This window comes from Tachyglossus aculeatus, chromosome 5, assembly GCF_015852505.1.
Source record: "Tachyglossus aculeatus isolate mTacAcu1 chromosome 5, mTacAcu1.pri, whole genome shotgun sequence".
Taxonomy (NCBI): Eukaryota; Metazoa; Chordata; class Mammalia; order Monotremata; family Tachyglossidae; genus Tachyglossus; species Tachyglossus aculeatus.
In genome coordinates, this window is record NC_052070.1 from 96,600,161 (window position 1) to 96,622,220 (window position 22,060).

The 22,060-nt window shown below is 44.2% G+C and overlaps 1 protein-coding gene across 5 annotated transcripts in view; it reads right to left on the reverse strand.

The window, feature by feature from the left end:
• The window catches only part of CHD2 (chromodomain helicase DNA binding protein 2), a 108,135-nt gene that overhangs the window by 39,560 nt on the left and 46,515 nt on the right, over nt 1-22,060 (reverse strand). For all 5 annotated transcript variants that reach the window (XM_038746243.1, XM_038746241.1, XM_038746240.1 and 2 more), the window contains 11 exons: nt 21,979-22,023; nt 21,542-21,720; nt 19,222-19,346; nt 17,773-17,989; nt 16,828-16,917; nt 15,031-15,221; nt 10,864-11,052; nt 7,643-7,805; nt 7,014-7,166; nt 4,372-4,443; nt 543-692 (listed from right to left, as the gene is read on the reverse strand). In XM_038746243.1, coding sequence (XP_038602171.1) covers nt 543-692; nt 4,372-4,443; nt 7,014-7,166; nt 7,643-7,805; nt 10,864-11,052; nt 15,031-15,221; nt 16,828-16,917; nt 17,773-17,989; nt 19,222-19,346; nt 21,542-21,720; nt 21,979-22,023 — 1,574 coding nt within the window. The remainder of the gene's footprint in view (nt 1-542; nt 693-4,371; nt 4,444-7,013; nt 7,167-7,642; nt 7,806-10,863; nt 11,053-15,030; nt 15,222-16,827; nt 16,918-17,772; nt 17,990-19,221; nt 19,347-21,541; nt 21,721-21,978; nt 22,024-22,060) is intronic.

Sequence of the window (22,060 nt, forward strand, 5' to 3'; positions counted from 1 at the left end):
ACACACCCATTTGGTTTTCCAAAGGGCTCCTGGGTATTGTACCAAGTGTGTAGTACAGCACTCTGCACATAGTAAGCGCTCAATAAATACAACTGAATGAAGGAAAAAGCCAGTTGCCCTCTGGCATAGCACACAGGGACAGAGGCACCACTCAGAAGTGAACCACGACCTAAGTCTGGTTTGGCCTGGACTCATTTAAGGTCCAGCTCAGATGCTATGATGCAGAGCCAGATCAGATTGGACCGGTACCTCAGTTTCCACCCTGCACAGGTCTCTCGCTCAAGAACACAACAAATGAAAGGAGAAGCACCATAACAGCTTTCAACAACAGGGGGCACAGAGAACCACTGGCTTTGGGATGTTGATACCAAGATTTCACCTAGTGGTAGTGTTTCTTTCCTAGCCTCCCAAGTACAATAAGTTTCCCCTTCAGATCCAAATCTACCTCAGGTCCGGTTCCCCCCATTGGGGAAAAGAAAGATGAAAACAATTTCTGGTTTCTGCACCCCTTATTGACAAGAACTGAGACGGCCCCCACGTACCTGCTTCTTCTGCCCGATTCGGTGAGCTCGGGCCTGAGCCTGCAAATCATTCTGGGGATTCCAGTCGGAGTCAAAGATGACCACAGTGTCGGCAGATGCTAGGTTAATTCCCAGGCCCCCAGCCCGAGTGGAGAGCAGAAAGCAGAAGTCCTGCACATAACACGTCACAATTGTATTACCATATTCTTTCTAGGATCATTTTCCCTGGGTCTATTCAATTTTGTACACCCCAAAATATTGCAGATGTGCTGAGGAAAAAGCAAACTCATTTCTGAGGAGCACTGCACGTGGCTTGGACTCCCTACAAAGTGGGCACGTGGGGAAGGATCTCCATGATAAGGTGGCTCTGGTATGCTGCAGTTGTATTAACCCAAGCATGTGTAGTGCCCCAAATTGTGAGTTCATTGAAGGCAGGGATTGTGTCTACCTACTCAAGTACCGTACTCTCCCGGGGGCTTAACACAGTGCTCTGCATACAGTAAGTGCTCATGGACTGACTGAGAACAAATAATCCCCCATATTTGAAGAGCTCCTTTTATGAATGGTATTTGTTATCAGTGGTATTTACTCAGTGCTTACTATGTGCAGAGCACTGTTCTATGCACTGGGGTGGATACAAGTTAATTGGCTCAAAGTCCCTGTCCCACACAGGGCTCACAGCCTAAATAGGAGGGAGAACAGGTGCAGAACAGTCACTTAACTTCTCCGTGCCTCATTTACCTCATTTGTAAAATGGGGATTAAGTCTGTGAGCCCCACATGGGACAACCTAATCAGGTTGTATCTTCCTTGTATCTACCCCAGCGTTTAGAACAGTGCTTGGCCATAGTAAGCGATTTACAAATACCATCATCATTATTATTATAAGCAGCGTGGCTTAGTGGAAAGAGCACGGGTTTGGGAGTCAGAGGTCGAGGGTTCTAATCCTGACTGTGCCACTTGTCAGCTGTGTGACTTTGGGCAAGTCACTTAACTTCTCTGTGCCTCGGTTACCGCATCTGTAAAATGGGGATCAAGACTGTGAGCCCCAAGTGGGACAACTTAATAGCCTTGTATCTATCCCAGCGCTTAGAACAGTGCTTGGCACTTAGTAAGCGCTTTAACAATTACCAACATTAACCCCCATTTTGCAGTTGAGGAAACAAGCACAGAGAAGTGAAGTGTGCGCCCAAGATCACATAGGAGGCAAATGGCAAATGATGGAGCCTGGGTTAGAACCAAGGTAATCTGATTCTCAGGCCCATGCTCCTTCTACTAGGCCACACTGCTTCACCTCTTCTCCTCCCCACCCCAGTAAGTGCCTTCGGAACCACCATCTCATTTTATCTTCACAACATCCCTCTTTTACAGATGAGAAAACTAAGGCACTGAAAGGTTAAGTGATTTGCCCAGTCTAGGGACCGAGCTGGAACTAGAATCTAGTCTTCCCAACCCTCTGCCCTATGCTCTTTCCCCACGGACACAAACAACCATGCTCAGACAAGCTCTCTCCTCTCACTGCATGTCCCAAAGTTAGGTCAGGTCCAATCAGCCCTAACCAAAAGAGAGACAAGCATCGGAGCTGATCTCCTCCTCTCAGATTAAATTGAGTAGCAGAATTTTGGCCAGGAAAGGGCCTGGTAGCAGAGTGGAATTTGGTTATAATAAGGAGGAAAAAACTGAATATTTCACAGTGACTGAAGAGTAAGGAGGGAACAGAAAAACAACCCAAGAAAACTGTTTTAAGCAGCCTCACCTAGGGTTCTGTTTTTGTTTTAAATGAAATGGAATCTCAGGTGAGCTCACTTTCAAGGATAATTAGTAATCATAATTATGGACTTTTACTACTTAGTGCTAAGTGCTGGGGGAGAAGCAAGTTTAACAGATTAGACAATCCCAGTCCCACATGGGGCTCACAATCTATTTGATCCTTATTTTACGGATGGGGCAACTGAGGCCCAAAGAAGCTAAGTAACTTGTCCAAGATCACACAGTGGGCCAGCTTGGTCTCTTGACTTCCAGTCCCATGCTTTATCAACTAGGCCATGCTGTCTCTAATTAAACTTTAATTTGTGAGGGCAACGTCCTAGAAAATTCAATTCACAACTCACTGCATACGGTGCGTGACTTTTTTTTTTTTACAGACTTATGAAATGTCACGTGAGCAAATATTCTCTCAGCTCAGCCATTCCCTAAGGGCTAGTACTCAAATAGAAAAATGGCATCTCGTGGGAAGTGGAGATCCAGGCACATGAAAAAGGCTCACAAAAGAACCATCAGCAAATGTGTCCAATTGTTTTTTTGGGGGGTGTTCCAGGTTGCAGGGAACATAAGAGCCGGAGGAAATGGACAATGCAGAAGAATCATTCTTGTGAGAGTGCTGTGTTATACTATCTATGGGTAGAGGTTGGAGTTCATGAGGGAGGACGATAAAGGAAAGAGAGGATACGCTAGAAATAACGGATCATGCTGGGATGAGGGAACAATATGGGTGGTAGAAAGTTTAAGGTTTGGGGAGCCCAGAGGAAGGGTGATAGACGAGGAGGAGGAAGCGTTGCTAACATTAGGTTCATCCAGATCCCCATATCTGAAGGCTGTTCTGTCATTATATTTTCAGCTTTCAGTTCAGCAACCTTTTCATCAGTATTTCTTTTTCAAGAAAAGAAATTTTAGAACTACTTCATTTTAGAACTAATACCGAAATACAGTCCTAGCCTTCCAAGGACTGCAGAGGCTCCAATAAGTGTTAGACCAGCAGGAGTCTCTATGGGCATCATATGGGGCAAAAAACCCCCTCAAAACTCCAAAACAAACAACAACAAAAAAAACCATAAAAAGGCCCTTGGGTTTTTTGTTTGGGAATCTACGCAACAGAAAACTCCAAAAGAAGCCCAGAGGAAGACAAATGACTCACCTTTCCTGAACAAATTCATTTTAAAAATTAGCTGCCAAAGCCTGGGGTTTGGGCTCCCCACCTCTAAGCAGGAGTTCACTCTTGATGAATATACACCAAGATTTTCTCTGAAGAATTGTCTTTGCTTCAAGTTTCCCAATTATTGGGGACTCCTGGGTGCCTCTCCACCCATAAGCCTCCTGTCCATCTCTCAATTGCAAAGGTTTACTTTTCCCTGCCACCAAGTTTGGTTTCCACGCCGACCACTTAAAAGCACAAATATGGCTTGCCTGCTGAGAAACTCTAAAGCGGGCTCTGCTGTTCGCTTCTTCCCTGCCTGGGCTGAAGGAGGCATGGGAAGGGCTGGGTTCCTCAGTTCAGCTCTAAGTGACTTTGTTCCAATTAGAATTCTTGTCTTCCTGTGAACACACTCTAGAAGGTCCCACCCTACCACAATCACTCCTGCAAGCCCTAATGCTCTTCCCACACCACAGCAATTTTACTCACTTGAATCTGCCCAAGGCAGACTGTTGCTGACATGAAAATGTTATTTCAATCCTGGGGGCTGAAGAGGTAAACAAATCTGAGAACGCTTGTTCCTGGAAGGCAAGTGGCTTACATTGGTGGGATTCCTTTAGTTTCTATTTTCCTTTTCCTCTGCCCTTGACCTTTTTTTTTTTTCTTTCGGTGGAGGGAGGGGGAGGAAGGATTTAAGCCTGGTTCTGAATATCCTGTCAGCCAACTCCTAAGAAATTAGTAACAGAAATCTCCCAGCCCGGACCAAGAATTCATGATGTACTTCAGCTTTTTTTTTTTTTTTTTTTTTTTTACCACAAATTCCTCCCGGCGGGTTACACCCCTCCCAGCAACTGAGGCAGGGAACCGTCTGAGCAGCACAGCCTGTGTGTCTATCCCCTGGACCCAGAGCCCAAGGCACAACCACAGGGGGAAGCCATACCTCAGACCCATCAGCATTGAAGTGGTCCAGCGCCTGCTTTCGGATTTCTCCCTTAATCGAGCCGTCCAAACGCTGCAGGGAAGAACCACGAGAGGATGAGCCGGCTAGAAGAGAAGGCCAGCCGGCTCAATAGGCTGAAAGCCCCCCCCCCCCCCCCCCCCCACATCCAGCCTCCGACTGCCCCAAATACCTGCTGATCAAAAATAACTGGAACGCCCCGGCTGGGGCCGTGTGCGCAATAGCCACACTGGGCACGTGTCACAGTGTACGTGCCACAGGCTCTCTGTTCCAGGCTCACAGCCAGGAGCTTCAGATTCAGGGTTCTGTCTGAGACCGACCGGAGAATCGGCACTGGACGCCATAGTCCGCACGGAGAAAAGGGGCCAGTCCAACCTCAGTCAGGGCTGCTTTAAGTTGGGGTATCTGAAGCACTTTTCTGGGGAGGAATCAGAAGCTCCAGAGCTGGGAACGTGGTGTCCGGTGTCAGCATTCAGTGCTAAAATTTCCCTAGGTAAAATTTCCCTACTAACACTTGAGGTGGATACTGATTTAGGGTTTAACAGAAAGAATAGCATCATTTAGATAATTCCACTTGTGACCCTTCTTACTGGACTGAAATGTGGTTATTTAGTGCAACCTGACCATCAGGATGATCACTGGGGACTACCCATTTCTTCTCTCCCAATGGCTACAGATTCCCTTCAGCTGTTAAAACAGAGTTCCAGGGCCCCATGTCCATTTATATAGTCTTTCTGCCTTTTCACGCCCACCATGAATGGAGAGGTGGCACTTCTACCTCCACTGCTCCATTACTGAATGGATGCCAGCTCCTGGCTTCCATCTGCTGCCCTGGATCCCCGGGTGGGGGTGGGGGTGGGAGTAGGATTTCACACTTGTTTTGCTTGCTCTCGAGTTAACAGCTACGGGTGCAATGCTCTCAGGGATCAGATACCCAGGGGGGTAAATTGTCTTTTTTATCAGGGTGTTATTTTTCTCAGAATAACCACATTATAAAACACGTCCAAGGAAGAGAAACAACTGCTCAGAGGCAGTATGTAATCATAGCTATGTAATCATAGCTTTTTTGGAAAAGGATCTGCTTGCGAAACTAAAGGCTAGGAGGCCCATGAGAAACTCCATCCCATCAGCACAACACTCACCCTTAGCACTTCTGTATTTTCTTCCTGACTTCAGTGCTCATAACCCTGTGTATGCTTTAATTTAATTGTTATATACTTAATTGTATGTTCAGTTACTTGTTCACTGCTTCATCCTGATGGGTTTATATGGCTTCCTGTTCTAATCCTGTTTTTCTTCCTGCTTTCACTAGCTGTGAAGGATTTTGGTCTGCCTTCCCAATTAAAATGTAAGTTCCTCAAAGATAGGAAATATGTGCCTTGCAACTGTTGAACTCTCAAGCGCTTAGTTCGTGCTTAGCACTCAGCAGGTGATTGATAAATGCCACTGATGGACTGGAAGTGGAAATTACACAATCATTCAATCGTATTTGAGCGCTTACTGTGTGCAGAGCACTGTATGAATTTGAAAGCTATGGGATCGGAAGTGTCCTCATCTGCAACTTGTGTGACACTTTTCTGTAGGGAATGGGGTACCCAGTCCATTCAATGCCACAGAGTTTAGTTCAACCCACAAACAGCTATAAAATAGCAGCCTATTGCCCAGGAAGAACCTTTCCACTTACAAGGGAGAAATCTCCTCTGGGACTCACCATCCTGAATGGCAGAAATACCATCTAATGGGACAAATTTTATCTTTTCAAATTCTATATCCCCAAATTCCAAATGAGGCCATTTATCATAATTGAGCCAGCATCTCCTCAGGATCCAAGTTGCTTCCTGGTAACCATTTTGATACCTTTGCTACTGTAGTTAAACCCTGAGCACATTATTGCTGCAGTGTATAAATGGTTCCTGTGTGGCTAGCGGTTGAGAAAGGCTTCCATAAGGTAACTTGGCAGGAATAATAGAGACCCTAACCAAAACAAAATATATTACCAGTGAATTGGGATTTGAAGAGAATAAAATCAACTTTCATTATTACTTTTATAACTTCAGTTCTGTGGACATGATATACCTATATATTTGCAGGGTGGCAGACTGACATACTGGCATATATCACAGAATAAACCTTTCCTAGGGAAGGTACGCTATCCCTCTAAACTGTAAGCTTGTTGTGGGCAGGGAACACATCTACCAACTCTGTTATACTGTACTCTTCCAGGTGTTTAGTTCAGTGCTCTGCACACAGTAAGCGCTCATTAAATACCACTGATTGTCTGATCCAACCACTTTTTTATTCATTTTGCTGTGCTTCTTCAGGAAGAGCTGGAAATTACTGCTAGCACTGACCTGGTTGGGATACAGATCAGTCCACATCTTTTCTGTTCAGTCTAAGCAAGAAGAAATGACTGTTGTGTGGCTATTTCCCATAAAGGGAAAAAAATAGGGGGATTTCAAAAACTGACACTACTCCCTCCCACTCTTTCTTCAGGCAAAATTCCCCCTGCGTATGTCAAGGACATAACTTCTCTTCACTTGAGGACAGATTACCTCAACAAAATAGCAGCCTGGAAAGTTACCCACCCAATTTCAACTTCTGAATTCAGAGCCAAGTATACTTACCTGAAAAGGATAGTGTTTTATGGTCAAGTATTCGGCCAAGATATCCAACATCCTCACCATCTGGGAGAAAATCAGGACCCTGTTCCCCCTCTCTCTCAGCCTGGTTAACAGTTTGTCCAACAGAATCAGTTTTCCACTGCTCCTGATCAGGGACTGAAGAAGTAAAAGTCATTCCAGTCAACATTTTCAGAAAACCCCTATTTGCCCCCTAGATTAACCTGATCTTATCCCTAAGTTTTACAGATACATTTTACGCATTTGGTTGGGACCTCATGATAGAATTGAGGTATAAAGAGAAGGCCCTATAAGAGGAACTTTTAGTTTTATTTTCTTTTTCATCTTGAGCTAAACATCTTCTCTAGACAGATGCAGAACTTCCTCATTCAGGAGAAAAGCTTCCCTAAGAAAAGAAAAGTGACTGGAAAGGGACAGGTCTAAGATGCAAGTTTTTGGTTTTGGGACATATATGTTGCCAACTTGTACTTCCCAAGCGCTTAGTACAGTGCTCTGCACACAGTAAGCACTCAATAAATACGATTGACTGATTGATTGATATCACTGACTGAGGGACAGGAGAGGGACAGGAGAGGTTTGGGCAGGAAGCAGTTATGCACAAAACAACTACCCACCAGCAGAATCTCCTGCCCATTTTCCCGCTCATTTTCTTCTGGAGGTTTAATCAGGTAGCAGTGGTTACAGCATTTTTTCAACTCCATCACAATATTAAGGAAACCAGATGTGCTTCCTCTTGTTCCCTTGGAGAGAGCCTTGTAGTTCCTGGTTAAAATCCACCTGCATGCAGTGACAGGGATAGAAATCTACAGGTCAGACCCAGCATTTAAAGAGTTTCATTTAGTTATTTTCCATCTAGTTACCAGGTTTACAGGCGTACTGGAGAGAGACACATGATGGAGGGAATGCTCATTGTCTCCCTCTCTTTACAAGAGCAAGTTCATTCATTCATTCAATCGTATTTATTGAGCACTTACTGTGTGCAGAGCACTGTACTAAGCACTTGGGAAGTACAAGTTGGCAACATATAGAGACGGTCCCTACCCAACAGCGGGCTCACAGTCTAGAAGGGGGAGACAGACAACAAAACAAAACATATTAACAAAATAAATAGAATATGTACAGGTAAAATAGAGTAATAAATACATACAAACATATATACATATATACAGGTGCTGTGGGGAGGGGAAGGAGGTAAAATGGGGGGGATGGGGAGGGGGAGGAGGGGGAGAGGAAGGAAGGGGCTCAGTCTGGGAAGGCCTCCTGGAGGAGGTGAGCTCTCAGTAGGGCTTTAAAGGGAGGAAGAAGTGGACATAGAGAAGCAGTGTGGCCTACTGGAAGGAGCATGGACCTGGAAGACAGAGCATCTGCGTTCTAATCCACCCTCTGCCAGTTGCCTGCTATGTGACCTTGGGCAAGTCACAAGACTTCTCTGAAATTCAGTTTCCTCATCGGTAAAATGAGGATTCAATACTTGTTCCCCATCTCAGACTGTGAGCCCCTTGTGGGACAGGGACTGTGTCTGACCTGATTATCTTGTATCTACCTCAGCCCTTAGCGAGTGCTGGGCACACAGTAAGCACTTAAACACCACCATTATTATCACTATTATTAGAAGCCGGGCATTTTGAAGGATCAGGATGGCAGTTTCAGGAATCTCAGGAAGGCTTAGATAGAAAAGATGAACTCCCAGATCTCTTTCTGAAACCTGTGATGTTAGTAAACAGTCTTGCATCTAGGAGCAGGAATTTCAATACACATGGGGGCTTCACCTGCTTCCTCCAGAAAAATGCTTTTTACCCTCTTCCTCCTTCAAGCCCCTTTCTCCTTTTCTTTTGCTAGCCAGATCACAGGGATCAAAAGCCACTGTGCTGGGGTTCAAGAGCTACTCAAAATGTGGGCACAGCACATGGTCCTGGGAGTCAGGAGACCTGGATTCTAATTTCAGCTCCACTACTTAATCATCTGGGAGAAGTCCTTGGACAAGGCATTCAACTTCTCTGGGCCTCAGTCTCCATCTCTTTAAAATGGAGATAAAATACCTGCTCTCCCTCCCTCATAGACTGTGAACATTAAGTGGAAAAAGGGCCGGGCCCAATCTGATGATCTAGTATCCACCCCAGTGCTTAGCACAGTGTAAAAACTTCCTAAATGCCATCCACGTCACCATCATCATTAAAAACGATCACCAATTTATTTGGGTCAATTATCAGGACTAACTATCCTTGCTCCAGGGCCCCTCTGGGAGAGGAAACGTTTCTGATGAGCAGTGGCAGCAACTGCATCAGCGACAAGAAGCAGGGGATGGTGACAGCAGTGATCCATCCAAACCGCTACCCTGCTTACTCAAGCTCTCATCCTATCCCGTCTGGACTACTGCACCAGCCTTCTCTCTGATCTCCCATCCTCGTGTCTCTCTCCACTTCAATCCATACTTCATGCTGCTGCCCGGATTATCTTTGTCCAGAAACGCTCTGGGCATATTACTCCCCTCCTCAAAAACCTCCAATGGCTACCAATCTGCGCATCAGGCAGAAACTCCTCACCCTGGGCTTCAAGGCTGTCCATCACCTCGCCCCCTCCTACCTCACCTCCCTTCTCTCCTTCTACTGCCCAGCCCGCACCCTCCGCTCCTCCACCGCTAATCTCCTCACTGTACCTCGTTCTCGCCTGTCCCGCCATCGACCCCCGGCCCACGTCATCCCCCGGGCCTGGAATGCCCTCCCTCTGCCCCTCCGCCAAGCTAGCTCTCTTCCTCCCTTCAAGGCCCTGCTGAGAGCTCACCTCCTCCAGGAGGCCTTCCCAGACTGAGCCCCTTCCTTCCTCTCCCCCTCGTCCCCCTCTCCATCCCCCCATCTTAACTCCTTCCCTTCCCCACAGCACCTGTATATATGTATATATGGTTGCACATATTTATTACTCTATTTATTTATTTATTTTACTTGTACATTTCTATCCTATTTATTTTATTTTGTTGGTATGTTTGGTTTTGTTCTCTGTCTCCCCCTTTTAGACTGTGAGCCCACTGTTGGGTAGGGACTGTCTCTATGTGTTGCCAATTTGTACTTCCCAAGCGCTTAGTACAGTGCTCTGCACATAGTAAGCGCTCAATAAATACGATTGATTGATTGATTGATTGATGTAGCAGTGAGGAACACCGGGGAGCTTCCCAGTGAAAACAGGGAGCAGAAACAACTCTCTACTCTCTCCTCCATTCTCTCCCCAAGTCTCCCTCCAAGGAGAGAGTGGACCTCAAAAGGCAGAAAACATATTGTTGGGGAGGGAGAGAGCAGGAGGGAAGCCAGAGCCAGCCTGTGCTCTGGGGCCCCCCCCTCATTCCTTGTCATTCATAAATTGAATTTTAATCTGATAAGAAGGAAAGGTCTGAATCAAACTTGCTACAACTCCCTCTTCCTCATTACAGTGGTCTTCTGGCAACCGATCATGGCTCCCATTCACTGATCCCCTCTCCTACTCTATACCCTGGTATTCTAATGGTATGAAGTAAGTTTTCTCCTCGGGGGACCAGGCTTCTGGGATGCACTGAGAATAAGGTCTTTCCAATATGGTTTGTTTCCTGAGAAGGATTAGTATGGTTTTTCCAGGTATTTGCTATTTTTGAGCATTTTCCAAAGAAGGAACTATGCTAATTGTGTCTTGGCCTAAACAGGGAGGTATGTGTTTTACAAGTCACCCCAAACTAGGTATGAATACAAACTCAACAGTAATTATCAGGAGTCGAGCACTGATCTTCTGGAACAGAGCAAGGACCTCAGTTTTGGTATCATAATGAATTGATAGCCTTGCCCCCTCGGGCATAGCTCAGTGAATGACTTACTTATAATACTGTTTCTGGAGGACAGACATCTCCACCCTGAGAATCTGTTCCACTTTGGCTGGTAGGGATTTCTCCACGTCCTTTTTCACCCTTCGAAGGAGGAAAGGTTCTAACACCTTGTGAAGGCTCTGATAGCCATTCTCTCTTCCTTTTCCATGGTCATCTTCAAAATCTTCCCAGAACTCAAACCTTAGAGGGAATAAAGAATTGAATTACTGCACCTGGAACAACATCAGGTTCTCCAACTAGCATTTCCAGTGCATGCATACCTGAACAGAGGAAATCGACAGTACAAAGAAGCCTTTAGAGAATGATGGTTCTCTAACCTTGGAGAAATGGAAGAGGTGGAATTCAAATGGAAAAAGAATCATTATCTGAGAAAATCATTAGAACAGCAAAATAAAGGTTTGGATTACTCAGAGATTCACCACTGGGTTAAAAAGACAGCCCCATTTCTGAGATTAGAACTGAAGATCAGCTGTATCTATGTGCCCACAGTAGTGAAACAAATAACTTGGGGAGCCCCAAAAGGATCCAAAAGGATTAATTACAAATAAATGAATCCAAGGGAAAATGTCTATAATTGTTGCTAGCACTTACGGGCTCATCATCATTTTTACAACAATAATCATAATGCTTCCTCTTGGCCGAGGAGCTCAAAACTTACAGATCGAACTTTCATTCCTATGAATAAAGTCCCTGTGAAAGAACTAGGGACCAGTATTAAGTCCTTAGCCAATAGACACAAAAGTAGAAGCAGCATAGGCTAGTTGTTAGGGGATGGGCCTGGGAGTCCAAAACAGAACACTTTATTTTCCCACCCAAACCCTATCCTTCCCTTGACTTTTCCATCCCTGTAGACAGCACCACCATACTCCGTCTCACAAGCCCATAACCTTGGTATTTTCCTGAACGCCTCTCTCTCATTCAAGCTAGGTATTCCATCTATCACTAAACCTGTCAGTTCAACCTTCACAACATCACTAAAATCTGCCCTTTCCTCTCCATCCAAACTGCTTCCATGCTAATCCAAACACTAATCCTATGCCTAGATTACTGTATAAATCTCCTTGCTCACCTCCCTGCCTCTTGTCTCTCCCCACTCCAGTCCATACTTTGCTCAGCTGACTGGATCATTTTTCTACCAAGATGTTCAGGCCATGTTTCACCACTTCCCAAGAACCTCCAACCGCCTCCGCATCAAACAGAAACTCTTTACCATCAGCTTTTAAGCACTCAATCACTTTGTCCCCTCCTATCACCTCACTACTCTCCTAAAACCCAGCCCACGCATTTTACTTTTCTAATGCCAACCTGTACCTCGATCTCATCTAGCTCAACGTTAGCCTCTCGCCCACATCCTGCCTCCAGCCCGGAACACCCTCTCTCTTCACATCCGACAATCACTCTCCCTACCATCAAAGTCCTACTGAAGGCACATCTCCTTCAAAAGACCTTCCCTGACTATGTCCTCATTGCATTTTCTCCCACTTCCTTTCATGTCGCCCTGATTTGCTCCTTTTATTCACCACCCCCCATCAGCCCTAGAGCATTTATGCGCATATCCATAATTTATTTATACTAATGTCTGTCTCCCTCTCAGACTGAAAGCTCATTGTGAGAAGGGAATATGTCTGTCATATTGTCATAATGTGCTCTCCCAAGCACTTAGTGCAGTGTTCTTCACAAAGTGCTCAATAGATAAGATTGACTGGGTTCTAATCCTGACTCCACCACTTGCCTGCTGTGTGACCTTGGGCAAATCACCTAAAAACCTCTCAGTGCCTAAATGTCCTCAACTGCAAAATGGGGATTCAATGCCTGCTTTCCCTCCTACTTGACTATGAGTCCCATGTAGGACAGGAACTGAATCTGGTCTCATTAATTTGCATCTAACCTAGCACTTGGAACAGTGCTTGACACATAGTAAGCTCTTATCAAATACCATTTAAAAAAAAAAGAGTGAATAAAAGCAAACATATTGTGCAGAGTCTGTACTCTTTTCAGTACTTTCTCCTCATCTATCACAATATCTTAGGTCTAAGCTGAATTGCATAAGAATCTGTTTGTTTTCCTGCATCTTGCAACCCCTATTTTCATCAGTGAAGTCAAACCATTTTTAAAGGAACAAATTTCCTCCCAGTTGCCTATGCCTTTTTTCCCAATCTAATCCTTTTTTGGGGGATTTCCACACTCATGACTGCTTTATATTTATCAAGCAAACTTTTAACTTAAAAGAAACTCAACCAAGGCTCAATGGGAAATCAATCACTATTAGAAGGCAGCCACCTGTAGGGCAGATTTGGGGAGTTCCAGACAATCCATACAGTAAATCAGGGCTACAAAAATTTCTTACCCTCTCATATAATACAGAATACAATTCATACCTCACTCTGTTGGAATGGAAAATAGTCTTTTCTAATGCCACCGCCGCCAACATCATATAACCATTGTATCTACCTTTTGCCTCTTGCCCTCGATTATTTTTTCTCAAATGCTTCCATCAGTTCTCTAACAGGTATGATTCCCACATATCTCCTTCACAACAATGAGAGACCAGAGAACTCTCCTTTCGGTTTCCTTAAGTCTTTTGCCACCAACAATTCCTACCCTTTAATAGCCACAAAAATTAATCCAGGTTACGCCAGCTCAAATGCTCGAAGCTTGGTACCACACCGAGTCCCTTGGGATTTTTTGACATGCCTTTATTAAAACTGGCACAGACGGCTAGACACTTGAAAGGCGAAATCTATCCTTTTATCACTTTGAAAATGGAATGGCTTTTCACTGTCTTTCCAACTGGGAAGATGCTACAAAGTGTTTTGATTTTGGTCTCTCACCTGCATCCTGGAAACCTATCCTATCCTAACAGCAATTGCAGAACAACCAGGGGAGCTTATACAGTGTGTTATGAAAATGATGACTCCCATCTCTCAGCCAGTGTCACACTGACGGGCTGTGTTTCCAGTCAAAAAAAACCAAAAACACTTCTTCCCTTGGTTATCATTTTAAAGTCAGAAGAACCAAACACAGGTGTATTTATGTGTGTGTATCTATGTATATGTTATCTATTATACACTTATATATTAGAATATAAATTAATGTAGCACTATATATATCTATACATCTGTATTCTTACATGTAATAAGCATAGGGAAGAATTTCAAGTCTCTTAAGAAGTAGAAGTTACAATGAGCATCTTGTTTCAAATGCATTAATTTCATAACTATTTAACATTAAGACTCCCACAATATGCTGATTATTTATAAACCCATAAAGCATATACTAATTCCAAAAGTGGTACACAGTTACTTCCCCTCTATTTGTGGCACTTTCCAAAATCAGCACACAGTTCTCTGATTTTAATTAGAAAGTTAAAGAACTGATTGGTGACAAGTAATCGCTACTTCTAATGAACGATCTAATTTCCTTCAGGACTCTTCCTTTCTTTCCCTGGGATATGTGATGACTACCAGTCTTGATCTTCCGTAGTAAAAACTAGAGCAAGGAAATCCACTTTTTCAACCGAAACGTTACCAACAACATCCTCACTGCTTTCGTCCCATTTTCTTCACTGACTTCTGCAAACAATCTCATTCTCATCTTGACTTCCTGCAAAGCTTTCTCTTTATACTCTTCTAAAGAATGAAAATAACCTGGTTTCACAACCAAATCCAATTATTTTCCATTTCACCGTACACCTAGTTCTCCTAAATCATGGAGGTCGGATTCTCGTAAAACCCCGCATCCCGCAAAATTTGTGTCACAGTACTCACCGTATACAACACTGCGTCTAATGCACACAAAACTGTTCTTCTGACACCGTGGCATGCTGTATTCAAACAGGCTTGTGCTGTTGGAAGAACGTGCCCCAGTTTCCTAATAATGTTCTAGTGACAACACCTGCTATAGCTCCATCTTCCTTGTTAATCTTCCCAAGCTCACATGAGATTTAAATGTTGCTAGTCAACAGGCAGAGCATCACAAGATTACCACCCCCTGGGTATTTATTGTTGTTCACCCAAAATACAGTATAACTATCGGGCTTGGTTCTCCAATGGTCACTTTCACACTATCTAGTCCAAGCATTTCCCAGTTAAGAGCAAGAAGTGTTATTGGCATTTCAGACATTCTAGTATCTTTTGAAGCACACAAAAAAGATCTTACTTCTCCGGCATAATAAAGTGCAACAAGGACCAGAGCTCTTTGAGGGAATTCTGAAGAGGGGTCCCAGTAATCAGGAGCCTATGGTTGGACTTGAAATCAATCAGAGTTTTATACAATAAAGAGTCATCATTCTTCAACCGATGGGCTTCGTCCACTCCCAGAAAGGCCCAGTTAATACTGCCCAGCACAGTCTAGAGCAAAAAAAAAACAAAAACAAAAAAAAAACAAACAAACAACAAAAAAACAAAAACAAAAAGGAGCCACCAGGTCAGAAGGTCACCAAAAGTTGTTTTGTGCTACTCAACTCTGTACCCTTAAGCTTCAGAGGAACTACTCTGCCCTGATCTGAATGAGCAAAAGGGCCATTTTGGTTTTGTCCTTTAGAGCTAGGTTGGCATTCTGCTCTAATTGAAAGGGAATCCAATTGTTTGCAGAAACAGTCATCCTCTCTTGCCAGGCCCACAGGTTATGATTACAGGGGAAGGCATTGTGTACAAAAAAACCAAAACTATCAACTGCAGAAACCACCCCTTCCCTCTTCTTCATAAAGAACAGCCTTCTTTCCTCCTGCCCCTTTACCATTCTCTACCACCTCCCAGATTCAGAAATTCCAGCCTGTGCCCAACATATTCCCAGTCTTTATGAACAGTCCAGGGAATATGCTCAGGATACTACCTTCTGACACTTGGTCATTTAAGTTACCCCTGTAGAAGGATCTTGATCAAGCTACCAGGCTGCACTACTGATCCACTGAGACAAAGTTGGGACTGTGAATACTCAAGTACCATCATCCCAATACTGCTTAATATTTTTATAGCCACCTCAACACTCTAGAGTCTGTGTCTATTCAATTTCCTATTTTTACTACTCCTGTAAATAGTTTTAGGTTTCTCCTCCCCACATTAGAATGTAAGCTCGTTGTGGGCAGAGAACATGTCACTTCTTCATTCTTTACTGCCCAAGCTCCTAGGACAATGCAGTGCATCAAGTGCACCAAGAGAAACACCATGGCCTAGCGGATAGAGCACAGAACTAGGAGTCAGAAGGACCTGTGTTCTAATCCTAGCTCCACCATTTGTCCGCTCTGTGTCCTTGGACAGGTCACTTCACTTCTCTGTGCCTCAGTTACTTCATCTGTAAAATGGGGATGAAGGCTGTGAGCCCCACACTGGACATGGACTGTGTCCAACTTGATTATCTTCTATCTACCCCAATGCTTAGTACAGTTCCTGACAAAGAGCAAGCACTTAATAAATACCATTAGAAAAAAAGTGGGCACTCAATAAATGGTACTATTACTAGAATTGTTTATCTTTGTTCTCACTTCACAGCCCACCCAAGAACCCTGAAGTGAGCGCACTTAGCTGTCAAGCTGAATTCTCCCACTCCTCCACTACTACTCTGGGTTGCCTAAGGACAGACGTTAAAGCCCAGGAAGCCTGGTGACAAGACAGCTGCTGCTTGGGTGAGCTGCTGGTCCTTATTCTCCTTCTCAGTGGGTCTGTCTATCCATCCTAAGCCAAACAGGAGGCAGGTGTGAGGACACCATCTCACTAAATAAACCCTGCTTCTATGAAGTCAACCAAATGCTCCCTAATGCTTTGAACTGTGACAAGCAATAGTCTCAACAAACACTATCAATGCTAATGTTGTCAAAAAAGTGTGGCAGCCATTTGGTCTTTCCCAGTGGGCCTTAGGCTTGTCCCGTGTGGACATGGGCATTGTGTCCCCATGGAACCTGGTTGGGGGATGAGGCCCAACCCCTTGTAGTGGTCACTCCAAGGGTGCATTACCTACCTTATCTTTCAGAAGGATCTCGTATGTGGTTATGAGTGCATTGAACTTCATCCTTTTGGTCTGTGAATGGATCCACTCATACTCTCGTATCTGACGGAAAAGAAATTGGTTCACACCCACACTTCCTTTCATACTTTTTCAGATGGTCGAAATATCTGATCTTACAGGTAGTACTTATCAAAAGAAGGCATCTCTTTGGGAGGGCTCAAAGAAAAGGAACCTGGTAACTCTGGGGGATGGATGCCTTCTAGGTCCGTCAATCTTATCGAGCTTTTTTCTGTGGAGAGCACTATACTAAGCACTTGCGAAAATATAATATAATAGAGTTGGTAGACATATTCCCTGCCCACAATAAGCTTACAGTCTAGAAGACATATAAGCCAGAAGCTTAGGCAGGTAAATCCAAGAGGAAATGTTTAGGGTAGCAGTCCTTGGAACCCATTCAAATTAAGAAAACATACCCACACTCATTCAGTACCAAGCTGGCATTCCTATAAGGGCACTAGTTCTCATGGTTTCCCTTTCATTACATTATTTGAATAGCTCTTCCTCACTTATTGGTCTATTGCAGTAATTTGCTTCCCTACCCATCTAGACAACCCCGGGTCTGCTAAAATGTTCAAAAACCCAAAAGGCCAATAATTAACTTCAGCTACATCTCTTTGTTCAAGAACTGGGAAACATCCATGGGATGTCAGATTTGATTTCATTATTTCTGAGCACAGTGAGAGGTACCACCTCACTTTCTGCTGTGTGTAAAATAAATGTATTTTATTCTGTATTTATTCCTACATAGGAAGAGACAATTGCTCTTCACAGTATGCTTGTCCTTTAAAAGTCCCATCCTATATATAAGCACAAAAGATCATAAAGTCACAATCAGAAGCAGAATACGGCATTCCATAACTCATAAAACTTTACAACCCGCTCTTTTGGTTCACATACCGTGTTTCTGCTCATCAGGTCTCCTATATAAACCACCACATTGATCTCTGGTGCCCAGATTTCAAACTCCCGCTGCCACGAAGTGAGGGTTGACAAAGGTACCACAACGAGAAATGGGCCATAGAGCTGATGCTGATGGAACAGGTAGGAAAGGAAAGAGATCGTCTGGATAGTCTTTCCCAAACCCATCTCATCTGCAAGGATCACACTGTTATTTCTGGGGATTAAAAAAAATATGTATACAGATCATCTGCTCATGTACTGAAAAGAAATAAAATCACAAACATCCATACTGCCTGAATGTTTATCCTATCTGAACCTTGGTTTTCCTTCACTTTAAAATGCTTGCTGTTCCTCCCTAGGGGAGTATACTGAAATCTTTAAAGCTCCTTGAGGGCAAGGCTCCTGCCTACCAAGTCTATTGCATTGTTCCCTCCTAAGCGTTAAGGTCAGTGCTCTGTTCACAGTAAATGGCAGCACGGTTTACTGGATTCAGAGCAGCCTGGGAGTCAAAAGACTGGGGTTCTAATCGCAGTTCCACCCAATACCTGCTGTGTGACCTTGTACTAGTCACTTAACTTCTTGGTGCCTCAGTTTCCTCATCTGTAAATTGGGGATTCAATACATGCTCTCTTTCCTACTTAGACTTTGGGAATCGGACTGCTTTCAATGATTCACCTGTATCTACCCCAGCTCTTAGAAGAGTGTTTGACAAATAGCAAGTATTTGCTTAATACCGTAATTATTATCATTAATATTAAGTGCTCAATAAATTACCATTGAGCAATTAATCCTGGTTCCTTGTATTCAATCAGTTGCAGGCTGTCTAAAGACTTCTGCTTGGGTGGGGAAAGAATAGCATGTTCTTATACTCATCAATTGCTTATTACTAATAAAACAGCCCCACCAAATGAAGAGAACAGAGGGAGTGAGAGGAAAGAAAAGCCATACTGGAAGTGGTAGAAACAACAGGGCCACTGTCCCAGGAGAAGCTTGGCAGGGTGGGAGGCAGATAGGGTGGAGAGAAACTGAGGTAAGAAACCTGGCTCTTATCCTCACGGCAGCCCACATCCACGGCTTTTTTTTCCCCCTCAAATGGTATCTGTTCAGCACTTACTATGTGCCAGGCACCGTACTAAGGGCTGGATAGACACAAATTGAACAGGTTGGACATAGTCTTGTCCCACATGGGGCTCACAGACTCCCTTTGCTGAGCTGTGGGGAGAGACCATCCCTGCAGGCCCAATTGTCTGAAAAGCTGCCCTGGTTGGCTCTCTCTAGAGGGGATCAATGGCACAGAGCCACCAGGTATATGTGCGGGATTTCTACAGGCTTGCGCTAGCTAGCCTTACTGCTTTAATGCAGCACATTCCCAAACACTGGCTTCTATTTCCCCCAGTGCACCTATCCCAGTTAACCACGTTCTGTCTTTAAAACGCCTCTACCTACTTGCACCAGGAATGAGCGAGCCAGTTGAGGCCTTCCAGCTGATAGTCACGAAGTTCCAGGTTCTCTCCCCCTATATAAGATGGTTGTTTCTTTAAGGCAACAAACCTCGGTCTCTGTTTCAGGGCCTGAAAAAGCAGGACTGTCAGGAAGATCTAACACAACCCAGGGCCAAAAACAGTGGGCAAACCCGCCAACTACTTACGACATTTGATTCTTCTTTAAAATGCCTACCATAGTGTTCTGGACAATTTGTAATCACCCAAATTCTAGTTACAAACACGCTTTGCCACTAGTATGTTTTTCCTCAAACCATCTGTTTTCTCTGCTTTTTTTAAAAAATAATCAGTCCATCTACAATCATCTACACCCACTTCCCTGGAGAACTAATTCGCTCCTATGGCTTCAACTACCATCTCTATTCAGGTGATTCCCAAATTTGCTTCTCCAGCCCCAATCTCTCTCCTCCCCTGCAATCTCACATTTCCTTCTGCCTTCAGGACATCTTTATCTGAACGTCCCCCTGACATCTCAAATTAAACGTGTCCAAAACTGAACTCCTTTATCTTCCCATCTAAAACCTGTCCTCCCCTTGTCTTTCCCAATACTGTAGACAAAAACTATCCTCCCTATATCACAAGCCTATAACCTTGGCATTGTTCTCAACTCATCTCTCTCATTCAACCCACATATTCCATCTGTCTTCAAATCCTGTCAGTTCCTTCTTCACAACATTGCTCGAATCTGCCCCTTCCTCTTCCTCTCCTGCTCCAGAGAAGCAGCGTGGCTTAGTGGAAAGAGCATGGGCTTGGGAGTCAAAGGGCGTGGGTTCTAATCCCGGTCCTGCCACTTGTCTGCTGTGTGACTTTGGGCAAGCCACTTAACTTCTCTGTGCCTCAGTTACCTCATCTGTAAAATGGGGATTAAGACTGAGCCCCATGTGGGACAACCTGATAACCTTATATCTACTCCAGCACTTAGAACAGTGCTCGGCATACAGAGAGCACTTAATAAATATTATTATTATTCTCCAAACTGCTACTCAGCTGATCCAAGGACTTAACCTAGCTCTGCTTGACTTCTGCACCTGCCTCCTCACTGACCTCCCAGTCTCCTGTCTCTCCCCCTTCCAGTCCATATGTCACTCTGCTGCTGCACGAATCATTTATCAACAAAAACATTCAGTTCATGTCTCTACTCCTCAAGAACCTCCAATGGCTGCCCATCCACCTCTGTACCAAAATTCCTTACCATTGGTTTCAAAGCACTTAATCAGCTTGCTCCATCCTACCTCACCTTATTAATCTCCTACTACAGCCCAACCTGCACACTCTGCTCCTCTAGTGCCACCTTACTCACTGGGTCCCGATCTCATCTATCTGGCCACCAACTCCCTTTCCCACACCCTCCCTCTAGCCTGGAACTCCCTCCCCCTTCATGAACATCAGACCACCACTCTCTCCACTTCAAAGCTTGTGTGCAGAACACTGTACTAAGTGCTTGGGAGAGTACAATATAACAGACACACTCCCTGCTCCATGACCTTACAGTCTAGAAAGGGAGACAGTTCCAGTCTAAGGGGTCTACTAAACAACACCTCCTCCTTGGCCACAACTGAGCTCCTCTTCAGGCTGTGAATTCCTTGTGGGCAGGGAACATGCCTACCAACTTTAATGCACCGTACTTTCCCAAGTGCTTAGTACAGTGCTCTGCACATGGTAAGAACTCAATGAATACCACTGATTGAAATGTTGTCTGGTCTTCGCTACGCTTTGTTTTTTCTACCCAATATTCAACATTAACAGTGTCAAAGTGACAAACCCAGTGGTTCAGCCACCCCTATCCACAGGTCTTATCAATCAGGTTTACTATTTACTTCTAGTAAGTCATTCCATCGTATTTGATCACTTACTGTGTGCACAGCACTGTACTAAGCACTTGGGAAAGTACAGTATAAAAATAAAAATACATTCCCTGCCATCAACGAGCATACAATCCAGAGGGGAGACAGACATCAATGTATATAAATGAATTATAGATATGAACATAAATGCTGTGGGGCTGGGAGGGGGGATGAATAAAATGAGCAAGTCAGGGCAATGAAGAAAGGAGTGGGAGGAGAGGAAAGGAGGACTTTGTCTTCCACCCCACCCATTTGCATTTTTGTTTTATTTTTCCCTTCCCACTGGAGCAGAATGAAGCGACCATCTTTTCCTTCATTTGGAATTAGCGGACCTTCACGTCCACACCCTTCATTTTGCTGCTGCTTCCCACCAACGAACCGCCGTCGTCTTCCCCTGAATAAGAAAGTAGTGCTACATACCTTGCAGTCCCTGGTGGGGATGGTTTTGGAGTTGTTTCTATTATGGAAGCTGTCGATGCAGTTCTGAAATTTCTTCCCAATCAGAGCCTCATCTTCCCAGCTACACTCTGCATAAGGTAGCCCCATCCATTTGCACAGATACTCGGGCTCGTTAGAGGATGAAGGTTTCCGACTGTGAGCTATTTCATATTTAAAAATCTACATATGAGTAATTGGCAGCTAAGGGGGCAATACATAAGGCACATTCCATATTATAAGTACAGGAAAATTAACAGGATAGCTAATAATATGACTACATATCACTCTGCAGCATGCTTATCATTTTTGTATTTATTGTTTTCAATTAATACATGTATATATGTAGAGAGAGCTGTCCTTTATATTCAAGATGATGCAACTGACGGTAAAATCAGACAATAATATCAGAAGTCTCTTACCTGGGAATTCAGAATGTCCAGATGCTGACTTGTTGGTCTTCACAGCTAGTTGAGCCAAATACAAGATGGAAGAAACCCTTCA